The 17,040-nt window shown below is 60.3% G+C and overlaps 2 protein-coding genes across 3 annotated transcripts in view; both read left to right on the forward strand.

Moving 5' to 3' along the window:
• Nucleotides 1–3,593: 3,593 nt before the first annotated feature.
• On the forward strand, nucleotides 3,594–9,279 carry LOC102737091 (major allergen Can f 1-like). The gene is made up of 6 exons (XM_081802664.1): nucleotides 3,594–3,683; nucleotides 4,026–4,156; nucleotides 4,598–4,668; nucleotides 4,972–5,082; nucleotides 5,605–5,703; nucleotides 9,101–9,279. The coding sequence occupies exons 1-6, from the start codon at nucleotides 3,594–3,596 to the stop codon at nucleotides 9,277–9,279; spliced, it is 681 nt and encodes a 226-aa protein (XP_081658790.1).
• Nucleotides 9,280–15,180: 5,901 nt separating this feature from the next.
• LOC102737400 (beta-lactoglobulin-2-like) overlaps nucleotides 15,181–17,040 on the forward strand; it is a 3,923-nt gene continuing 2,063 nt past the window's right edge. For both annotated transcript variants that reach the window (XM_031034831.2, XM_006739624.3), the window contains exons 1-3: nucleotides 15,181–15,330; nucleotides 15,723–15,862; nucleotides 16,205–16,278. In XM_031034831.2, coding sequence (XP_030890691.1) covers nucleotides 15,235–15,330; nucleotides 15,723–15,862; nucleotides 16,205–16,278 — 310 coding nt within the window. In that variant the 5' untranslated portion in view covers nucleotides 15,181–15,234. The remainder of the gene's footprint in view (nucleotides 15,331–15,722; nucleotides 15,863–16,204; nucleotides 16,279–17,040) is intronic.

Consider the following 17,040-nt stretch of genomic DNA (forward strand, 5'->3'; position numbering starts at 1 on the left):
AACGAGAACGCTGACCGATTCCACTTGGTGTGATCACCATCAAAACGGCCTAAGAGTGAACCGTGCACACCTGCTGCTTGACCGGCAATTTCCGACAGGGAGGGCTTACATTTAGGCGGGACTTCGATGGGAAGGGAATGCTGTTTGCAACTGTCTACCGCAGGACGTGGAGGAACCGACCACACACTCGGGCCAGGCCTCGCGCAGAACCGAGCTTGCCCCTCCTCCACGGCCCACCTGCTTACCTTCGCGTGTTGTGACCCACAGCCGATATTCCTGGGGGGACACCAGGTGCATCGGCGCGGAGGGCAGTAGGAATGCTCCTAAAAGCCGAGACCACGCTGGGAAGCCAGCCGGAGCTCCACACTAAAGTGACCGTCACACCGTCCCACTGAGCCCCAAACAGCTGCAAGTTTACAAGTTCTCATGACTGGGGAGCAGTGCACCTGTGCACGGGAGGGGCCCATGCAGGAACGTTTCAGGGTCTGTACGGGGCGCAGAACCGTGGGGTCCCCCGGCATGCGTGTCTGCAACCCTGCTGGCGATGGCCCGTGGCCCCACCGCGAGGCACCAGTTCGCGCCCAGCGGCCGTGCATGAGAATTCCCGTGCACCCCATGCTAGCGACGCCTACCCTCAGGGGGTGCTCTGCGGTCGGATTTCCTCTGCGTCTCACCCTGCGTCTCACGCAGAGCGCCCCTCACGCCCTCACGGCCACCCGGGCACCTCTAATGCCCAGCGCCCCTCGCGCCCTTTGCCCACTTGCTCTCCACCTGCTGGTCTTTTCCTAGTTCCTTCAGAGGAGTTCTCCGCGGACCCTGCATACAGAAGCTTTGCATTTGCACACATTGCAAACATTTTCCTCCGGTCTGGTTTGCCTTTTACCCCCGTTTGTATTTTTGCGGCATTTTTTTGTGACCGTGGGACCTACCTCTAAGTCACAATGGTACTGGCTCTACTTTTCTTTTTGGGTTTCCAAAGCTCTGCTTTCCATGGTTACGCCTCGCAATCTGCCTGGCACCGTGTGTGTATGGTGTGAGACAGGGACATCGGCTTGCGAACCTCGTCCATGTGGGTCAGTTCTGCTTACCCCCATCCCCGCACAGACGTTCATGCTGCATGGCTGCATTTCCGACCCTGCTCAGGTCTGTTCCTGGGCTGTCTCCTCTATTTTCCCGGTCCGTTGGTGCAGCCCTGTGACAACACTCCGCGGCTCTTCAGAGGGCGCTAAGACCCTCCGGGGCAGGCACATCTGCTCATCGCGCCAGCGTCTCCTTAGCCTCTGTCTGTGGTTCCTATCTCCTCCTCATCCTAACCCGGTTTACTCGCTTTTCTAATTTTCTTCATCAGTCTTGCTAAAAGTTTGTTTTCATGCATTTTTCCCAAACAGCCAGATTTACCGCTGTTGGTTTTCCCCCATTTAAAAAATATCCTAGTTCCATTCTTTATAACTTTTTAGCTTCTAATTTCTTTAGGCTACTTTTATTACTGCTTGAGTTAAATACTTACTCATGCACTTTCATTGTGTTGTGGGCAGCCAACGCCCTGGATGTTTTTCTCTCTGGGTTTCTCTAGCTGCATTGTCTTTGTCCACCCAGGCTGCTCTAACAAAATCCTCACAGGCTGGAGCTTAACCGACAGACATTTCTCTCTCAGAGTTTTGAGGCTGGAAGCCCACGATCCTAGCACCCGCAGATTCGGTGTCTCCTGCTTGGCAGTGGTCTTCTTCCTGTGTCCTCACCCGATGGGAGGGCTGAGGCACCCTCCAGGGTCTCTTTGCAAGGGCACTAATACTCTCTGTGGGGGCCCCCTCCTCAGGACCTACTCACCCCCAAAGCCCCACCTCCTCATCCCATCACTGTGGGACTAGGAATTCAGCATAGGAATTTGGGGCGATACACAGACATGCAGATCCCAGCATTACTCTTGATACCCAACTTGTTTATAGTTCTTCTAAATATTCTGCATTTTTCACATGATTTCCTCTTCAAACCACGAGCCATTTAGGAAGATTGTTAGGTGTAGGTTTGTCTTCATATACCACTCTGTTCACCGTGGGTTCCATTTCCACGGACTTGTAGCCAAAAAGGGTAGACTCTTTGTATTGTTTCTTGAAATTTCCCACGTTACCTGGGATGTACACAATTTTTATAACTATTCCATGTGTACTTTAAAAGAATGTAAGTCTTCAGTGGTTGGGCAGTGTCTTCGCATGCACAGATTTTATCATTTTGGTCTGGAATCTTCTGCGTTGGTATGAACTTTTAACCTGGGGCCTCTGCTCCTAACGGAGAAGTGTTAACATCCCCCGTTGTGACTGTGGATTCGTCGAGAGCCCCAGGTTCTTCCAACTGTTTTGGCTTTTTGCATTTTGAGGCAGTTTGCCTCCAAATTCATCACTATTGTATCTTCTTGGTAGATCGCTCCTTACACTGTTTTTATATTGGTTCCCTTTTCATCCCTATATAATGCTTTTTACTTAAATTGTGTTTGGTCCAGGCGCCTGGGTGGCTCAGTCGTTAAGCATCTGCCTTCGGCTCAGGTCATGATCCCGGGGTCCTGGGATCAAGCCCCGCGTCGGGCTCCCTGCTCCGCGGGAAGCCTGCTTCTCCCTCTCCCCCTGCCTGTGCTCTCTCTCTCTCTCTCAAATAAATAAATAAATCTTTAAAAAAAATCGTGTTTGGTCTGCCCTGTTCCGCTGTGATGTGCGGGGAATCAGAGATGACGTCGTCAGATCGGAGGCGGTTGGTCTCCCTCTGCTCTGTAGGCTGCACCTACACTCTCCCACGTCCCTCCACCCCAGGCCCTAGCATGTGCTTCCCTCCCATCCCGATGTCCTGCATGCACATACGCACGTGTGTGCGTGTGATGTCATGTGTGCATGTGTGTTTCTGTGCGTGTGTGTGTGCGAATTACATGCATTCCCGTTTCCACCTGCCTGTCCTGGCTTCCCCTTCCACTCCTGATCTATCGCTGCTTTGTACATGCAGCCCAGAGGGTAGGTCAAAGTGCCCACTTACACGTCTCGGCAGGAGTGTAGATGAGCCCTTTAAATACACATATCGTCGTGTTCACACGGGACGTCCCTCTTTTTCGATGCTGAGTTCAAGGTTAGGTAGCCTGCCCAGGGATCCAGGAGGGTCAGTGAGACCAAGCCCACAGCCCTCTGGTCCAACCTGCATTCCCTCGCTGGCAGCGGCAAGTCTGCCCAGTCGGTGGGGACAGAGGGGAAGCCCACGGCACTTTGCGGGTCCCCTCGGCGGTGTCCCTCACAGAACGCCTCCACCCCCTGCACTCAGGCTCGCTTCCCTCCAGGATAATATCAGCAACTCTGCTCCTATGGCCAGTGGCCCTTCTCCGATGATCCGTGGTGATTAACAAGAGTTGTTTGGTCCAACAATAATGACATTTTATCCACTCCACTGCAGAATTGGCCACGGTTTACGGCGGGGAAGGGAGTGGTCAATTGTCTGTGCCGAGTCTCCTGGGGGCCCTGGGCTGAGCGGTATAAAGGGCGTCTGTGTGAAGGGCAGGCACAGCCTGTCTGAGCCCCAGCGAGCGACCTGCTGGCAGCCGAGAGCACAGACCCCTAGAGATGAAGACCCTGCTCCTGACCATCGGCCTCAACCTCATTGCTGTCCTACAGGCCCAAGATCCCCCCGCCTCAGAAAAGGACCCCGCAGATGTGAGGCTCAGATCGGGCAGGGTGGGCTGGAGGGGGCTCGGGGAGAGGGGAGATGTTTTAGGGTAAGCCACCAACCCCTATCCCTGAGGGAGTGGACAGAGCAAAAGGGGTCTATGCCAAATGAGCCCCAGGGGCAGAGGGCCCTGGGAGCAAGGGGCCTGCAGGGGCTGGCCACCGGCGGGTCTGGCAAGGGCGCTGGGCATTTGCTGGGGAGGGTGGTGGGCTGGGAAATGCTCGTGCCTCCAGCCCTGGGGGTGGAGGAGAGCCTGGGGCTGCAGAGCAGGAAGGGGACTCTGGAGGGGGTCAGCCTGAGCCCTGAGGAAAGGAAACCTTCTTCTCCAGGTGTCAGGGAAATGGTATCTGAAGGCCATGACTGCAGACCTGGAGATGCCTGAGAATAAGCCAGAGTCAGTGACTCCCATGACCCTCACAGCCCTGGAGGGGGGCAACCTGGAAGCCAAGATCACCATGCTGTGAGTGTCAGCAGCCCAGTGGCCCGTGACCGCCCCCAGCAGCACCCCCCCCCCCACACACACACACACATACCGGAGAGCCAACGTCTGGGTGGGACAAGCAGAACACGCCGGTGTCCTTGGCAGCCCCCTCCTCACACTCAGCACTGGGCGGCTTTGGGGGACAGTGCCCGAGAGGGTGCCTCACTGGCGGGGGGCACGGAGGAGGGGAGAGGCCCTGGGGGAGCAGGGCTGGCTGATTGGGGGTGCGACAGCGCCTCCCCTCCCCTGGGGGAGCCCCGGGGAGCTGTCCCACGTGGCACTGAGGCTCCAGCCGGGACTTGGGGTGGGAGATGCCAGCGACCCAGTCTCAGACCCAGGGCAGCACGGGCCGTTGCCCTGAGGCAGCTCGAGGTGGGAGGGGCGCAGCGAGGGCGGTCACCAATGGCTACTGTGTTCCAGGATAAACGGTCAGTGCCAGGACATGAAAGTGGTCCTGAAGAAAACCTCCGAGCCTGGCAAATACTCGGCCTGTGAGTCCTGGAGCACAAGCCGGGCCGCGCCCCCCACACACTGGGAGAGGATGGGCTGCGGCCTGAGGAGTCTGACCCCTTAATCCTACTGTCTCCTCTCGTGAGCCAGATTGCCCTGCAGATACAAACACCAGACCCCAAGTACTAGGTGGGACACAGCTGTCCCCAGGGGGAACTGGCCTGTGTGGGGAGCCTGGGAGTGCGCGGAGGCTGGGCGGTCTGCCAAGCTGGATCTGGGGGAGCGCGGGTTCTTTCTGGAGAATCACGCGGCTTTTCCAGGACGTGTCCTGCGCCCTCCCACAGATAATGGCAAGTGGGTGGTGTACACAAGGCCGTCGCCCGTGAAGGACTACTACATTCTTTACTGTGACGGCGAGTTCCAGGGGAAGCACGTCCGAATGGCAAAGCTCGTGGGTGAGGGTCACGTCCCTGCCCAGCGCCTGCAGACCCTCTCCCTCCCCTCCGTCCTTCTCCAGGTGGCAGCCTCCTTCTGGCTGCTTTTCCTGATGGGAAGCACGCATTCCCAGGGCTCGGGATCGGGGTGCCCAGCCCAGGTCCCTGCGGTGGAAACCCAGCAAGAGCAGAGGGCTACTGTGGGCGCAGGGACTCAAATGTCAGGGAGCTGGCCACGCTGCACCCGGGGGCAGCTCCACTCCTCCTTGGGGCCCCCTGGGAAGGGAATGCCTCTGTGGCGGGGTTGGTCCCGCAGCTGCTCCCCACTCCCCGGAGGTGCCCAGGTGTGTTCCTCCTGGGTCTGCCGCATGGGCTCCCTCTAGATGCCCACAGCTGCCTGGCCTGCCTTTCCAGCGCCTCTCCTCCCGGCCCAGGGCCCTGTGGTCCAGCCCCCAGGCGGGTGCACGGGCTTCCGCTCAGGCTGGGGTAGAGAGGCCTCCCGGTCATACCCCTCAGCCTTGGGTCTCCTGGTTTCCCCGACAGGAAGGGACCCCGAGAAGAACCAGGAGGCCTTGGAGAATTTTCAGGAGTTCACAAGAGCCAAGGGATTCGACCAGAAGATCTTGGAACCCACACAGACGGGTAGGAAGGATGCTTTTGCCCGGCCCTGCCCAGTTGCCCCCCACCCCCCCCCGGTGGAACTGCCAGCAGAGTGACATTTTAGGAGAACACACTGCATCTGATTTGGGCTTTGCTCTTTCCGGGGCTAGCTGAAACGTTGACCAGTGAGGGCTCTGGGGCCATGACTGATTCCCTGGGATCTCCTGAATCATGTGTGTTTCCTTTTTCCCACAGAAGCGTGCTCTCCAAGAGGAGATTAGGGTAAGTGGACAGTTGCAGAGGACACGTGCGAAAATCACCTTGGAGTTAGTGGGATTTCAAGAGGCCATGGGGTCTGCCCCCCACCCCGGGTCCCACCTGGGCCAGGCAGGGACAGCCACCCCAGCACTGGGAGCATCACCAGCAGATTCGGTCTCCTAGAACAGCCCCTGGGCAGCTAGAAAACCCTTTCTGAGTGAGCACGCCATGGGCTGGTGTGCAAGGGGGCAACGGACCTCCCGATAGGCCCCAATGTGTGAAATCCATCCTCGCCCCGAGATGGTCATTGTGACTCTGTTTACCCAATGAGTTGCTTAAAAGATTCAGAAATATGGCGACCATACTTCAGATCTCCTGGGTCCCTCACTGGCTGTGTGTCCTTTTGGAAACTGGAGTTTCGGGGACCCTGCCCAGGTGCGGGCAGAGCCAGAATCGAGAACTGCATCCCTGCGCCTCCTCCGCCCCCCACCCCGATGGAAGTCACCTTGTCACACGCCCTCACCCCGGTAGGGAGCCTTGGGGGAACCTACCCCTTCTGACTGCTCAGGTCCAAGGGCTGGAGCCCCCGTCGAGCCCGCACCGGCACCCCATGCTGCAGCCCCCCAGGTCCCCTTGGCCTCACTGACACCCCCTCCTTCCCAGGGCAGGAGGCACATCCACAGCAGCCCCAGGGCAGCAGCCCCAAGACCCTCCGTCCTGCAGGACGTGGAAGGAACCCCCGCCCCGAGGGCCCGGGCCCGCTCCACCCCTCCTGCCATCCCCGCTCCCCCACTCCCCGGCCTCCACCCCTCTCCTATTTCCACATAAAGGGTTTCTGCAATCCCTGGTGACTCTGCCTGTCTGTGGGGTCCCTCGGGTGGGCAGGCCAGGGCAGGAAAGATGTGAGGACCCACTGATGTCCTGGCAGTCCAATGGGCTTGAGGGTGCGGTGGGGGGGCTCCTGCGACTCTGCCCAGGGGTCCTGTGGGGGGATTTCTGCGGGACTGAGGCCCATGAAGCTCAGGTTCTGGGTGGTCCTGTGTTTGGGGGAGAGGGGTTTGTGGATGGCAGGTTCAGACCAGAGGTGGGGACACATACAGGTGGGGATCACCTGGGCTCCCAGTTCCCCACTGGCTGCAAGCATGGCAGGAGTGAGGGCGCAGGCAGGAGGCCAAGCTTCCTCGGGACCTCCAGGATGAGGGCAGCAAGACACTAGGACCCCAGCTGGGGTGCGTCTCGGCTCCTGCTCCCTCCCTCCACGCCTGGGGAGGGGCCACTGCAAGAGGAACTTGCTTTCATATTCTGGTGGGAACACTGCAGTTTCCCGAAATCACCCTACAGCACTGCAGTGAGTAGCCTGACCCACAGCCAGCAGGGGTCTCCCCTGTGGTGGGAGGGGTGAGCAGGGCCAGCCCCTCTGCAGGCAGGAGGTACAGGGAGCTCCCTCCACGCAGGGTCAGTGTGGCTTCCCGGGTCACGGGTGTCCCTGGGCCTTTCCCAGACACAGCTGGCCCCAAAGGCAGGAAACACCGGGCAGGGGGTCTCTGCTGCAGAGCAAGACCCCTGCCAGCCCGGGGGGCGAGGGGGGGCGGTGCCTGAGGGCCTGGCCTCGCCAGCCTTGGCATTGCATGTCTGGTTTTCAGTAAGGACAACGCTCTTTACCCCACTTCCCTGCAAAGGCGTGAGGCCATCCAGCCGGGTACTCCCCAAGGGAGGCCCCACGGAGGCCACCCCATCCATGGTGCCCTGTCCTGGGATGCCAGGGCCTTGCACTATTTGTCTACCTGGTGCTGACCTGCCCCTAAGTAGCTGGTCCCTTCTCACATAGCCAGAGAAGGGGCTCCAGGCAGCCGGAGCCGGGGCTTAGGATCCTAATGGTCTGGGGCTGAGACTCAGGGTGGGGGTGCTAGGATCAGACAGGTGACAGTCCTAGGCAGATCTGCCCCAGGAGGCCTCCCTCCAGCTGGAGGGTGAGCAGGCAGAGCCAGACGGGGGTCTTCCTGGGCTTCTACAGAGCCTGTTTTCGGGGTCCAGCTCCCCAGTGGGGAGGCAGCAGAGACCCTGGTAGAGTCGCCTTCCTGTCTGAAAACCACAGCCCAGGCCCTGCCCCGGGACCATCTCTTCTCGATGACCCCAGCCCTGCCTGAAGGCTGTCCAGATGTCGGCTCTGTGCTGGACAGCGGCTTGCGGGGAGGCCTGGACCCAGGAGGTCCTGGAGTCCCAGGGAGGACAGTCACTGGCCAGATGGGGCGGGAACCAGCGGGGTCTTCACAGAATCCACATCTCAAGGAGGCCCAGAAAAACCTGCCCCCCAGCCCCCAGCAGACGCTCTGCACGCTGGGGCCGCTTCTGCTTGACCTCTGCAAGGGCTGGTCAGAGCAGAGTCCGCCACTTACGCCCACCCTAAGCACTGACGTCCGTGCTCTGGAAAATTCTCCATTGCTGCCGTGAGCTCCATCTCTCGAGTCCAGCCGGACAATCCGGATTCTCTTCTCAATCTTTTGTTGAGGTGAAATTCACGTAACAGAAAATGAACCATTTAAAGTGAACAATTCAGCGGCACCTGGACCGTTCACAATGTTGTGCAGGCACCACCTCTCTCTGGTCATGAAATGTGTTCATCCCCCCAAAGGAGACCCCATCCCTCTTCCCCCAGCCCCGATCTGTGCTCTGCCTGCCGATTTGCCAGTTCCTGACGTTCGTAGGCGAGGAATCATGCCCTGGGCACCTCCTGTGTCTGGCTTCTCTCACTTAGCGCGCTGTTCTGTTTCTGAGGCCCCCCCATGCTGTGGTGGGCCTCCCGACTTCTGCCCACGCCATGGCGGGCCTCCCTCGCCTCCTTGTCTGGTGCACGGCGGGGCGCCCCCTGCACGAGCCGAGCATGCTGCTGAAAGCATTGATCCCAGCAGACCATTCATACCAGCTCCCTCTGGGGACTCACATCCCGGGGCCACCCGCCGTGTCCCCTGGCTCGCAGCCCTTCCTCCATCAGCTAGGCCAGCCATGTCCGGGGGAGTCCTCGTCGTGTAGCCCCGCTGCTGTCCCCGCATCCTCACATCTGCCTCCCGCATCCTCTTACAGGACTGTGCGCACACTGGGCCCACCTGGATGGGCAGGAACGGCTCCCCTCGGGGGGCGGGGGGTGCTGACTGGCCCTCATCCATTCACGTCTCTCTGCCAGGAACCGCACACGTGGACAGGTGCTGGTCCTTGATGGACGTGAAGGGCATCACACGCAGCGTTGTTAGTACCAGTGACAGGAAGCATCCGACGTGGGCAGTGCACACGCAGGGCAGATTCCACGGCAGCAAAACCCTCTTCCTGCCACATAACAGTGATGGAGGGGTCATTGGCATGTGAGGGGCCACGAAAGGGGACACACAGAACGCTGACCCTCCTCAGGAGCAGAGGGAAGACCTCCCAGAGAAGGAAGCTCTGAGCTGGTTGTGACCACATGGGTGGACACTCCCCCAGAAAGGGGAAGGAGGCCCAAGGATCAAGTGTTCAAAGAAGGTTCTGGGCCTGGAGGAGGTAGAATCACCCAGACTTCGAAGTAAGAAATGTGTAGCCGCAGGAATGTTCTGGAGCCTCTCCCCACATGTGCAAGCACACACACACGCTCTCACACAGATACACACACACGTGCACGCACACACGTATACACAGACACGCATACGTGCACACAGACAGATGCATAGATGCACATGCACACGTGCAGACACACGCACAAATGCCTGTGCACACACAGACACACCTCCATGCACACGCGTGCACGCAAGCACGCAGACACACGTGTGCACATCCATGTACACACGTGCACATGAGCACGCAGACACACGTGTGCACAGACGCACCTCCATGCACACGCGTGCGTGCGAGCACGCAGACACACGTGTGCACATCCACGTACACGTGTGCACGCGAGCACGCGGACACACGTGCGCACAGACGCATCTCCGTGCACACGCGTGCACACGAGCACACAGACACACGTATGCACATCCATGTACACGCGTGCACGTGAGCACGCAGACACACGTGCACGCAGACGCACCTCCATGCGCACGCGTGCACGCGAGCACGTGGACACATGTGCGCACAGACGCACCTCCATGCACACGCGTGCACGCGAGCACGTGGACACACGGGCGCACATCCATGTGCACACGAGCACGCGGACACACAGGCGCACAGGCGCACATCCACGTACACGTGTGCACGTGAGCACACGGACACACGTGCGCACAGACGCACAGAAAGGCACACATGCACAGACACATGCACCAGAGCAGGACGATGCCACTTGCACTTCGGTGGAAAGTTCTGGGAGCAGAATGGAGAAGGAACGAGGGACAGGGAACGCAGGGACGCTTCGGGGGTTTCAGTCAGGGGACTCTTCCCCTGGAACGAGGGAAGGGACGGCAGCACCAGAGGGAGGAGGTGGCTGTGGGACGTGCGGGGTGGGGGCAAGCTGCCCTGGCTGTGTGGGTAGCAGACGAAAGGGCACAGAGGGTCAGTGGGGTCTCCCAGGGTCTCACCAGGAGCACTGATGGGACCATGGAAGCAGGAGTCAGGGTACACTTGAGGGGGAGATCAATCCAGCCTGTGAGGGGTGAGGGAGCCGCAGTGGGCGCTGCGGGCAGCTCGGAGGGGCATTGGAGCAGGCTGGACGCTTTGCCTGGAGTCCAGGAGGTCCGGGGGGAACATCGGCCCCGAGGTGAGAGTGAGGGGGGCCAGGGCCGGTCCGGGGCTCCCGGGGCGGGCGCTGTGAGAGGCTGGGAGGGCACACAGGAGGCCACCCTCTCATCTCCCAGGCTCCTAACTCAGAGATGTGCCACTTCCCGCTCCGGTAACACTTCCAGACAGGGCTCTCGGAAGGAGCCAAACCCAAGGGCTAATTATACATAATGAAGAGCATCCATTCACAGGATCCAAACAAAACGATTTAATCACCACCTAAACTGCAAAGCCCAGGGGCCTTTGTGAAGGTGACAGAGGGCAGGACCCTGTCTCCAGGTCGGCCCAGAGCCAGGGATGCACAGGCAGCCGGAGGGCCAGGAGCAGAAGGGGGGTCCCCGGGCATGCCACTGGCCCTGCTGGCCGCGGGGCTGAGCCTGCTCCTCATGCTGTGTGGACTCCTGCCCACCCAGAAGAGGCGAGAGCCCGGTGGGGTGGAGCACGTGTGTGTCCCATGCTCCCAGCTCCCACTGGGGAGTGGTCTGTGATCACCCAGTGGCCTGTGACCAGAGTCCCCGCTCTTGTGTCTCGGGCGACTGCCGGGCAGAGGAGGGATGCGAGTGTGGGCTCACTCCCTGTGGCAGGGTGGGGCATCCTCCTGCCCTCAGGGATGGGGGACTCTAGCCCGTGTTCATCTCCCGCTGAGAGCTACGTACCCCCTCCTCCAGCCTTTAGGAAACTGGTACATAAAGTGCAGGGCAGGGAACATGCCGATCCCCAAGGAGAGGAGCCGCCAGCTGCACCCCTTCGTGTCGGTGATCTGCCGTCTGGGCAAGCTGGGATTCTGGATGGGCCTCCAGGGCGCTCAGTGCGGGCTTCCCCGCCCCCCACCCCGGTTCCCGTGGGGCCGCCCCGGTCAGTGGCTCTGCTTCAAGGCTCCCGAAGGCTCCCAGTGGCCTCACTCCCGCCCCCTCAGGGCTGGTGCTCCTGGGAAGGCCAATGGCTTGTCATTTCCATGTAGGAACAGAGAAGGATTTTGCTCACAGCTGTGGGGTCAGTGGGTGGGCCAGGTGGGAGCCAAGCAGATGGAGGTTTGAGAGGTTTATAGATTCAGGAGACCCATTTGAAGAACACGAAGATTGGAGACCCCACCTCCCCAGGGCCTGTCCCAGGGCCTTGACAGCACCAGGAAGAGAAGTGCATGAAGCTCATCAGTGGGAAATGGCCCCAGGTCCTCCTGCCCGGCCCCTCTTCCGGCTGGTACCACCAGGGCACACAGGAAGGGGGCTTGTGGGGTCCATTGGAGGCCGGGTCCTGGGAGCCTTGTCTGGCCAGCAATGGGGAGGATGGGCCAGGAGTTCAGAGGTGTTCTAGGGGCTGGCAGAGACCCCAGGCTGGGCTGTGTGGGGTCCAGTTCAGGACATCAGATCCTGACCAGCCCCCTCCACCTGTCAACTTTACCTGCCTGACCCCTCCATCCCATGCAAACTTGTGGTGGCCCCCTGGCTCCAGGGCCTGGGCTCTGGGACAGGCCTCCAGGGGCCGGGCAGGCAGGGTTGAAGGGCATGGATGGGAGCAGGGGAGGGAGGGGCCGTCCCGGAACGAGGGGGCACCCTGAGGGTGGAGTGGGGAAGGTCTGGGCTTGTGTTGGGGACACAGGCCCACTGCTCATACTCCAGGAAGCCTGTTGGAAACGCACGGTACAAACTGCCCCCGGGCGAAGGGCTTTCCCCAGCACCTTCAGCCCCGGTGAGTGGCCCGCGCACATTCTCTCTCTAAGCAGATGGTGGTGTGGTCCTGAGCCTCGTGTCACCTGCAGCTGAGGGACACGGTATCTTCATCAGCTTCCTGCCAGGGAAGCTGCACCCATCACGTACTCCGGGAGCAGGATGGACAGAACGCACTCACAGATGGCGATGCTCATCGGCGCATCCGGCTCTGTCGGAGTCTGCGGGGCCAGCCAAGAGCTGGAGGCTGGGCATAGCCTCTGGGGGTGCCAGCCTCCTGCCAGTCCCCAGCCCCGCTGCTCTGAGCCCTGCCTGGGGGGATTTTGTCCACCATCTGCAATTACCATTCCTGCTGCCCAGCGCCATGTCCACTCAAGGGCGTGCCCAGCCCCCCACTTCGGAGACCCTCTGCCCTTTCCTCCTGCAGTCAGCCACTGGTGTGGCCGTGCCCTAGCCTAGGGACTCTGAACAGGGCCCCCAGGGGACACTGGGCAATGTCTGGAGACACCGTGGCTGTCATGATGAGGGAGGCAGATGTGGAGGCCAGGGATATCCCTCAGCGTCCTGCGGAGCACAGGATGGGCTTCACTGCCAAATGTCCTCCTGCCCAGCTTGAGGACCCCTGCTGGAGAGCTTATCAAACCAGAAGCCCCATCAGAGCTGCATCTTGATTTTGAGACTATGACGCTCAGACAAACTTGCTTTTAAATTTCTGCCAAAGCTGGGGCACCTGGGCAGCTCAGTCGTTGAAGCATCTGCCTTCGGCTCAGGTCATGAACCCGGGGTCCTGGGATCGAGCCCCGTGTCGTGCTCCCCGCTCAGTGGGGAGTCTGCTTCTCCCTCTGCCCCTCCCCCACTCATGCTCCCTCTCAAATAAATAAATAAAATCTTTTTAAAAAAACTCTCCCAAAGTTCCCCAGCGCTTCCACTCCAGAATGCACCGTGGACCACCTCCACGGCCCCTGTCCTGTCAGCAGCCCTGCCCACTGCCCACGTCCACCGACACTGCGTGTACCCACCCTCAGCCCCAAGCCAGGCTCTGTGCCCACAAGTCCCAAGTTAGTTAGGGCCTGGGCTGGAGCAGGGAGATACAACAGAGAGACCCCCACTGGGTGCCCACGTGATGACCACAGACCCCTCCCACGAGTCCTCTCGTCACCTCCCTGCCCCCGGCTTTAGGCAGCATTTCACATGTTCCCTGCTGGCCTCCCTCTCAGGATGTCTGGCTGCGGGATGCCCCAGCCCTGGGCATGACCCTGAGGACAATCTGGAGGCCCCTGCCCAAGAGAGGGCCCCCAACGTGGGCTGGCTGGCCTGCTTTGATTTCGAAGACCCACCTTTACCATCTGGCGCGCACCCTGGATGAGAACCGGAGGCCCTGAGAACCTTCCAGGAGCTTGTGGGGAGCAAAGAGATAAAGCGGACAGATCTCCTTGGTAATGAGCACGGTCCTGCTCCCCTCTCCCATCCTGGAACCAGGGGTCAACCCAGGAGCTCTCTGCCAGGCGTTCGCCCGCGGGGCTGTCTGTCTGGACAGGTATCTGTCCCAGCGAGCACTCAGCAGAGACCCCCCAGGATGCCACCCACCAGCCACCAGCTCCCATCCTCCTGCAGCCAACGCCAGGCTCCTCGGGGCTACGCCATGGCTGTGGGGCGTGGAGACATTGGCCACTGCAGAGGTTTCCGAAGCTGACACCCAGCGGGACAGTGACACCTTGACCTTTCCCTGGAAAACATGAGGCTTCCCGGGGCAGCCCCCCCCTCCCAGGTCTCCAGAAGGACCAAATGAAGGATCCACTCCCAGGAGGCCCTAGAGGAGTCGGATCCACAGACACGGGGAGCAGGAGTGGGGTCCTGGGGGCTGGGAATAGGGCTTAGGGGACAGAGTCCAGTGTGGGAAGATGACCACGTTCTGGGGACGGACAGAGGGATGGTGCACAACAGTGTGAACGCACGGACGCCCCTGAGCTGTGCATTTAAAAGAGGGTAAGAGGGTAAATTTTATGTCATGTGTATTTTCCCACAATAAACAATTTTCAAAAAACATTTCACCTGAGCATGGTGGATCCGTCCCTGCCTCAGCGGGTCTGAAAAGTTCTCCAGGAGATTTCAATGAACCCTCACGTTTCCTAAATAATGGGGATCATCAAGATTCCTCCCTTTTGGTTCACAGAGAAGGTGAAGGGGATCACATCTGCATTTGCATCTTCTATCCAGTAGCTGAGTAGGTGGCGTCCCCAGAATGTGGTCATCTTCCCACACTGGACTCTGTCCCCTAAGCCCTATTCCCAGCCCCCGGGACCCCACTCCTGCTCCCAGCGGGGAAGGGAGACCAGTCCTAATCGTTTTGCCCACTGGACGAAACTCCGTGTGGTCCACAAGTACAGAGATGCTGCTGGGAACACAAAGAGAAGGTGATTTAAGAGGTCATTCCTGGGTGAAGGTGAAGTTGTCAAGGTCGTCTGGACACACTTTGGTGACCCAGGTTTCCCAATGGGGGTGCTGCCTGGGCCCCTGCTGCCAAATGGCACAGAGCTGGGGAACACAGGGGAGGCGGGGCTGTGGGGAGATGAGCAGGTTCAGCTTCCTCAGAGGAAGTGTTCCTGACGCCGGCGGCCAGCCCGCACCCCCGGGGCCCCGGAGCCTCCCCTCTGGGGCCTGCCAGGAACTGTCCAGGCCCCGGGGACACAGGGACCTTCCTGTTCCCACTTAGAGGAAGAAGGCCTCCTATTGTCCCGGTGGGGGAAGCCCCCTGAGGGTCTGGGGCTGAGCCACGGGGGATTCGGGGAACCGCGTGGCTGGGGGCCCAGACGGTGCTGGCTTGCGGGGCCCCCCGCCCCCATAAAAGGGCCCGAGCCCGCTGCCCGGCCTTCCTCACTCCCGGGAGCTCAGCGCAACCACAGCCGCAGCCATGAAGTGCCTCCCGCTCGCCCTGGGCCTGGCCCTCGTGTGTGGCATCCAGGCCATCGTCGTCCCCCAGACCATGGAGAACCTGGACCTCCAGAAGGTGGGAGGACGGCTGGGGTGGGGGTGAGCTGCAGGGTGGGCAGGGCAGTGGGGCCTCAGCAGGGAACACGGGCACGAGCAGAACCCACGACGTCGGGAAACCCCCACCCGGCTCTCCGTCTTCAGGGCGGCTTGTCTCTTGGTTTCCCAAGACCCAGAAGGTTCTAGGGAACTCGTATGATGTGTATTCAGACCCACCTGGGGAACACAGGCATGTTAATTCAAGTGTGGAAATCGTGCAGCCCGGTGTCTGGTCGATGGCCGAGGGTCGTCCAGAGCTCACTGACGGCCACCCCAGTTAGACTGGGCCGCCGGCCGGGGTGTGAGGGCGAGCTCCCCGTGGGGCTGGGGCTCCTTCCCGCCCCCGATGGCAGCTCAAGGCCCCCTCCGCAGGTGGCTGGGACGTGGCACTCCATGGCCATGGCGGCCAGCGACATCTCCCTCCTGGACGCCAAGACCGCCCCCCTGAGGGTGTACGTCCAGGAGCTGAGACCCACCCCCGAGGACAACCTGGAGATCATTCTGCACAAATGGTGGGTGTGCCCCCCACCCTGGGGTTGGGGGCCAGCGAGGGCCTGGCTCCTGGACGGGCAGGTGGGCGGGCAGGGCAGCGTCCTGATGGGAGCCGGCGCCCTGTGGGTGGTTCCCGGTGCCCTCGGAGCCCCCGCCCTGGGCTCTGGGCCAACAGGCCGACCACACAGGGCGGCCCCGGGTCAGTGCGCAGAGAGGCCCGTGTGGAGGCCGGCTGGTCAGCTGTGGGGCTGTGGCCCCGGGGGCCTGGGCAGGTCCTGCCGCGAGCCCTGTCTGCTATGAGGGACCATAGCAAGGACAGCTCAAGTTCAGTGTCACCCCCCAATGCTATCACCACCTTTCAGGGAAGGCAACACGTGTGTTGAGAAGAAGGTCTTTGCAGAGAAAACTGAGCATGCAGCCAAGTTCAACATCAACTGTGAGTGTCCCCAGCCCCATGGGCTGGCTCTGAGCTGCACACCCCCACAGCTGTCCCTGGGAGGCTGCTGTCCTTGCCGGTGGGAGAGTGAGGTGGGAGAGTGCTCGGGGCTGCCTGACTCTGACTCAGGGAGCGCTCTGCCCAAGCCCTGGGCCAATGAGCCTCTCGTGTGTGTGTGTGTGTGTGTGTGTGTGTTTGTGTGTGTGTGTGTGGTCAACGAGAGCTTCGTCCCCCACGATTGTTCTCGGAGTCTCTTCGGGCCCACACGGAGCAGGGCCACCTCCTGCTCTCTCTGGATGGCTGCGACTCACACCTCGTGCTGAGCTCCTGGACTCTGCTGCATGAGGGGGACGCAGAGCACCTTCTTCTATTGCATTCTCTGTCACAAATTGCAACGTTCGGCGGGGGGGGGTGGTTGTGAATTATAAAAAACACAAATGGAGAACTTAGTGGTAAAACTGAAACAAAGGATGCATAGAAATTTCTTCTGGGTGTTTCCCCAGCAAATTCTATTTGTTTCTCACACTTAAGACTTGCTCTGGGGGGCACCTGGGTGGCTCAGTCGTTAAGCGTCTGCCTTCAGCTCAGGTCATGATCCCAGGGTCCTGGGATTGAGCCCCGCATCGGACTCCCTGCTCAGCGGGAAGCCTGCTTCTCCCTCTCCCTCTCCCCCTGCTTGTGATCCTGCTCTCACTGTCTCTCTCTGTCAAATAGATAAATAAAATCTTAAAAAAAAAAAAAAAAAAAAAGACTTGCTCTGGG

This window comes from Leptonychotes weddellii, chromosome 14 (assembly GCF_054177405.1).
Source record: "Leptonychotes weddellii isolate Sample4059 chromosome 14, ASM5417740v2, whole genome shotgun sequence".
NCBI classification, from domain to species: Eukaryota; Metazoa; Chordata; class Mammalia; order Carnivora; family Phocidae; genus Leptonychotes; species Leptonychotes weddellii.

What these genes read in the sequence shown, in the direction of transcription:
- LOC102737091 (XM_081802664.1), top strand. Translation starts at nt 3,594, where the DNA reads ATGAAGACCCTGCTCCTGACCATCGGCCTCAACCTCATTGCTGTCCTA. An exon ending in CAGAAAAGGACCCCGCAGAT is followed by an intron (nt 3,684 to 4,025) that starts GTGAGGCTCAGA and finishes CTTCTTCTCCAG; the next exon opens with GTGTCAGGGAAATGGTATCT. An exon ending in GCCTGGCAAATACTCGGCCT is followed by an intron (nt 4,669 to 4,971) that starts GTGAGTCCTGGA and finishes GCCCTCCCACAG; the next exon opens with ATAATGGCAAGTGGGTGGTG.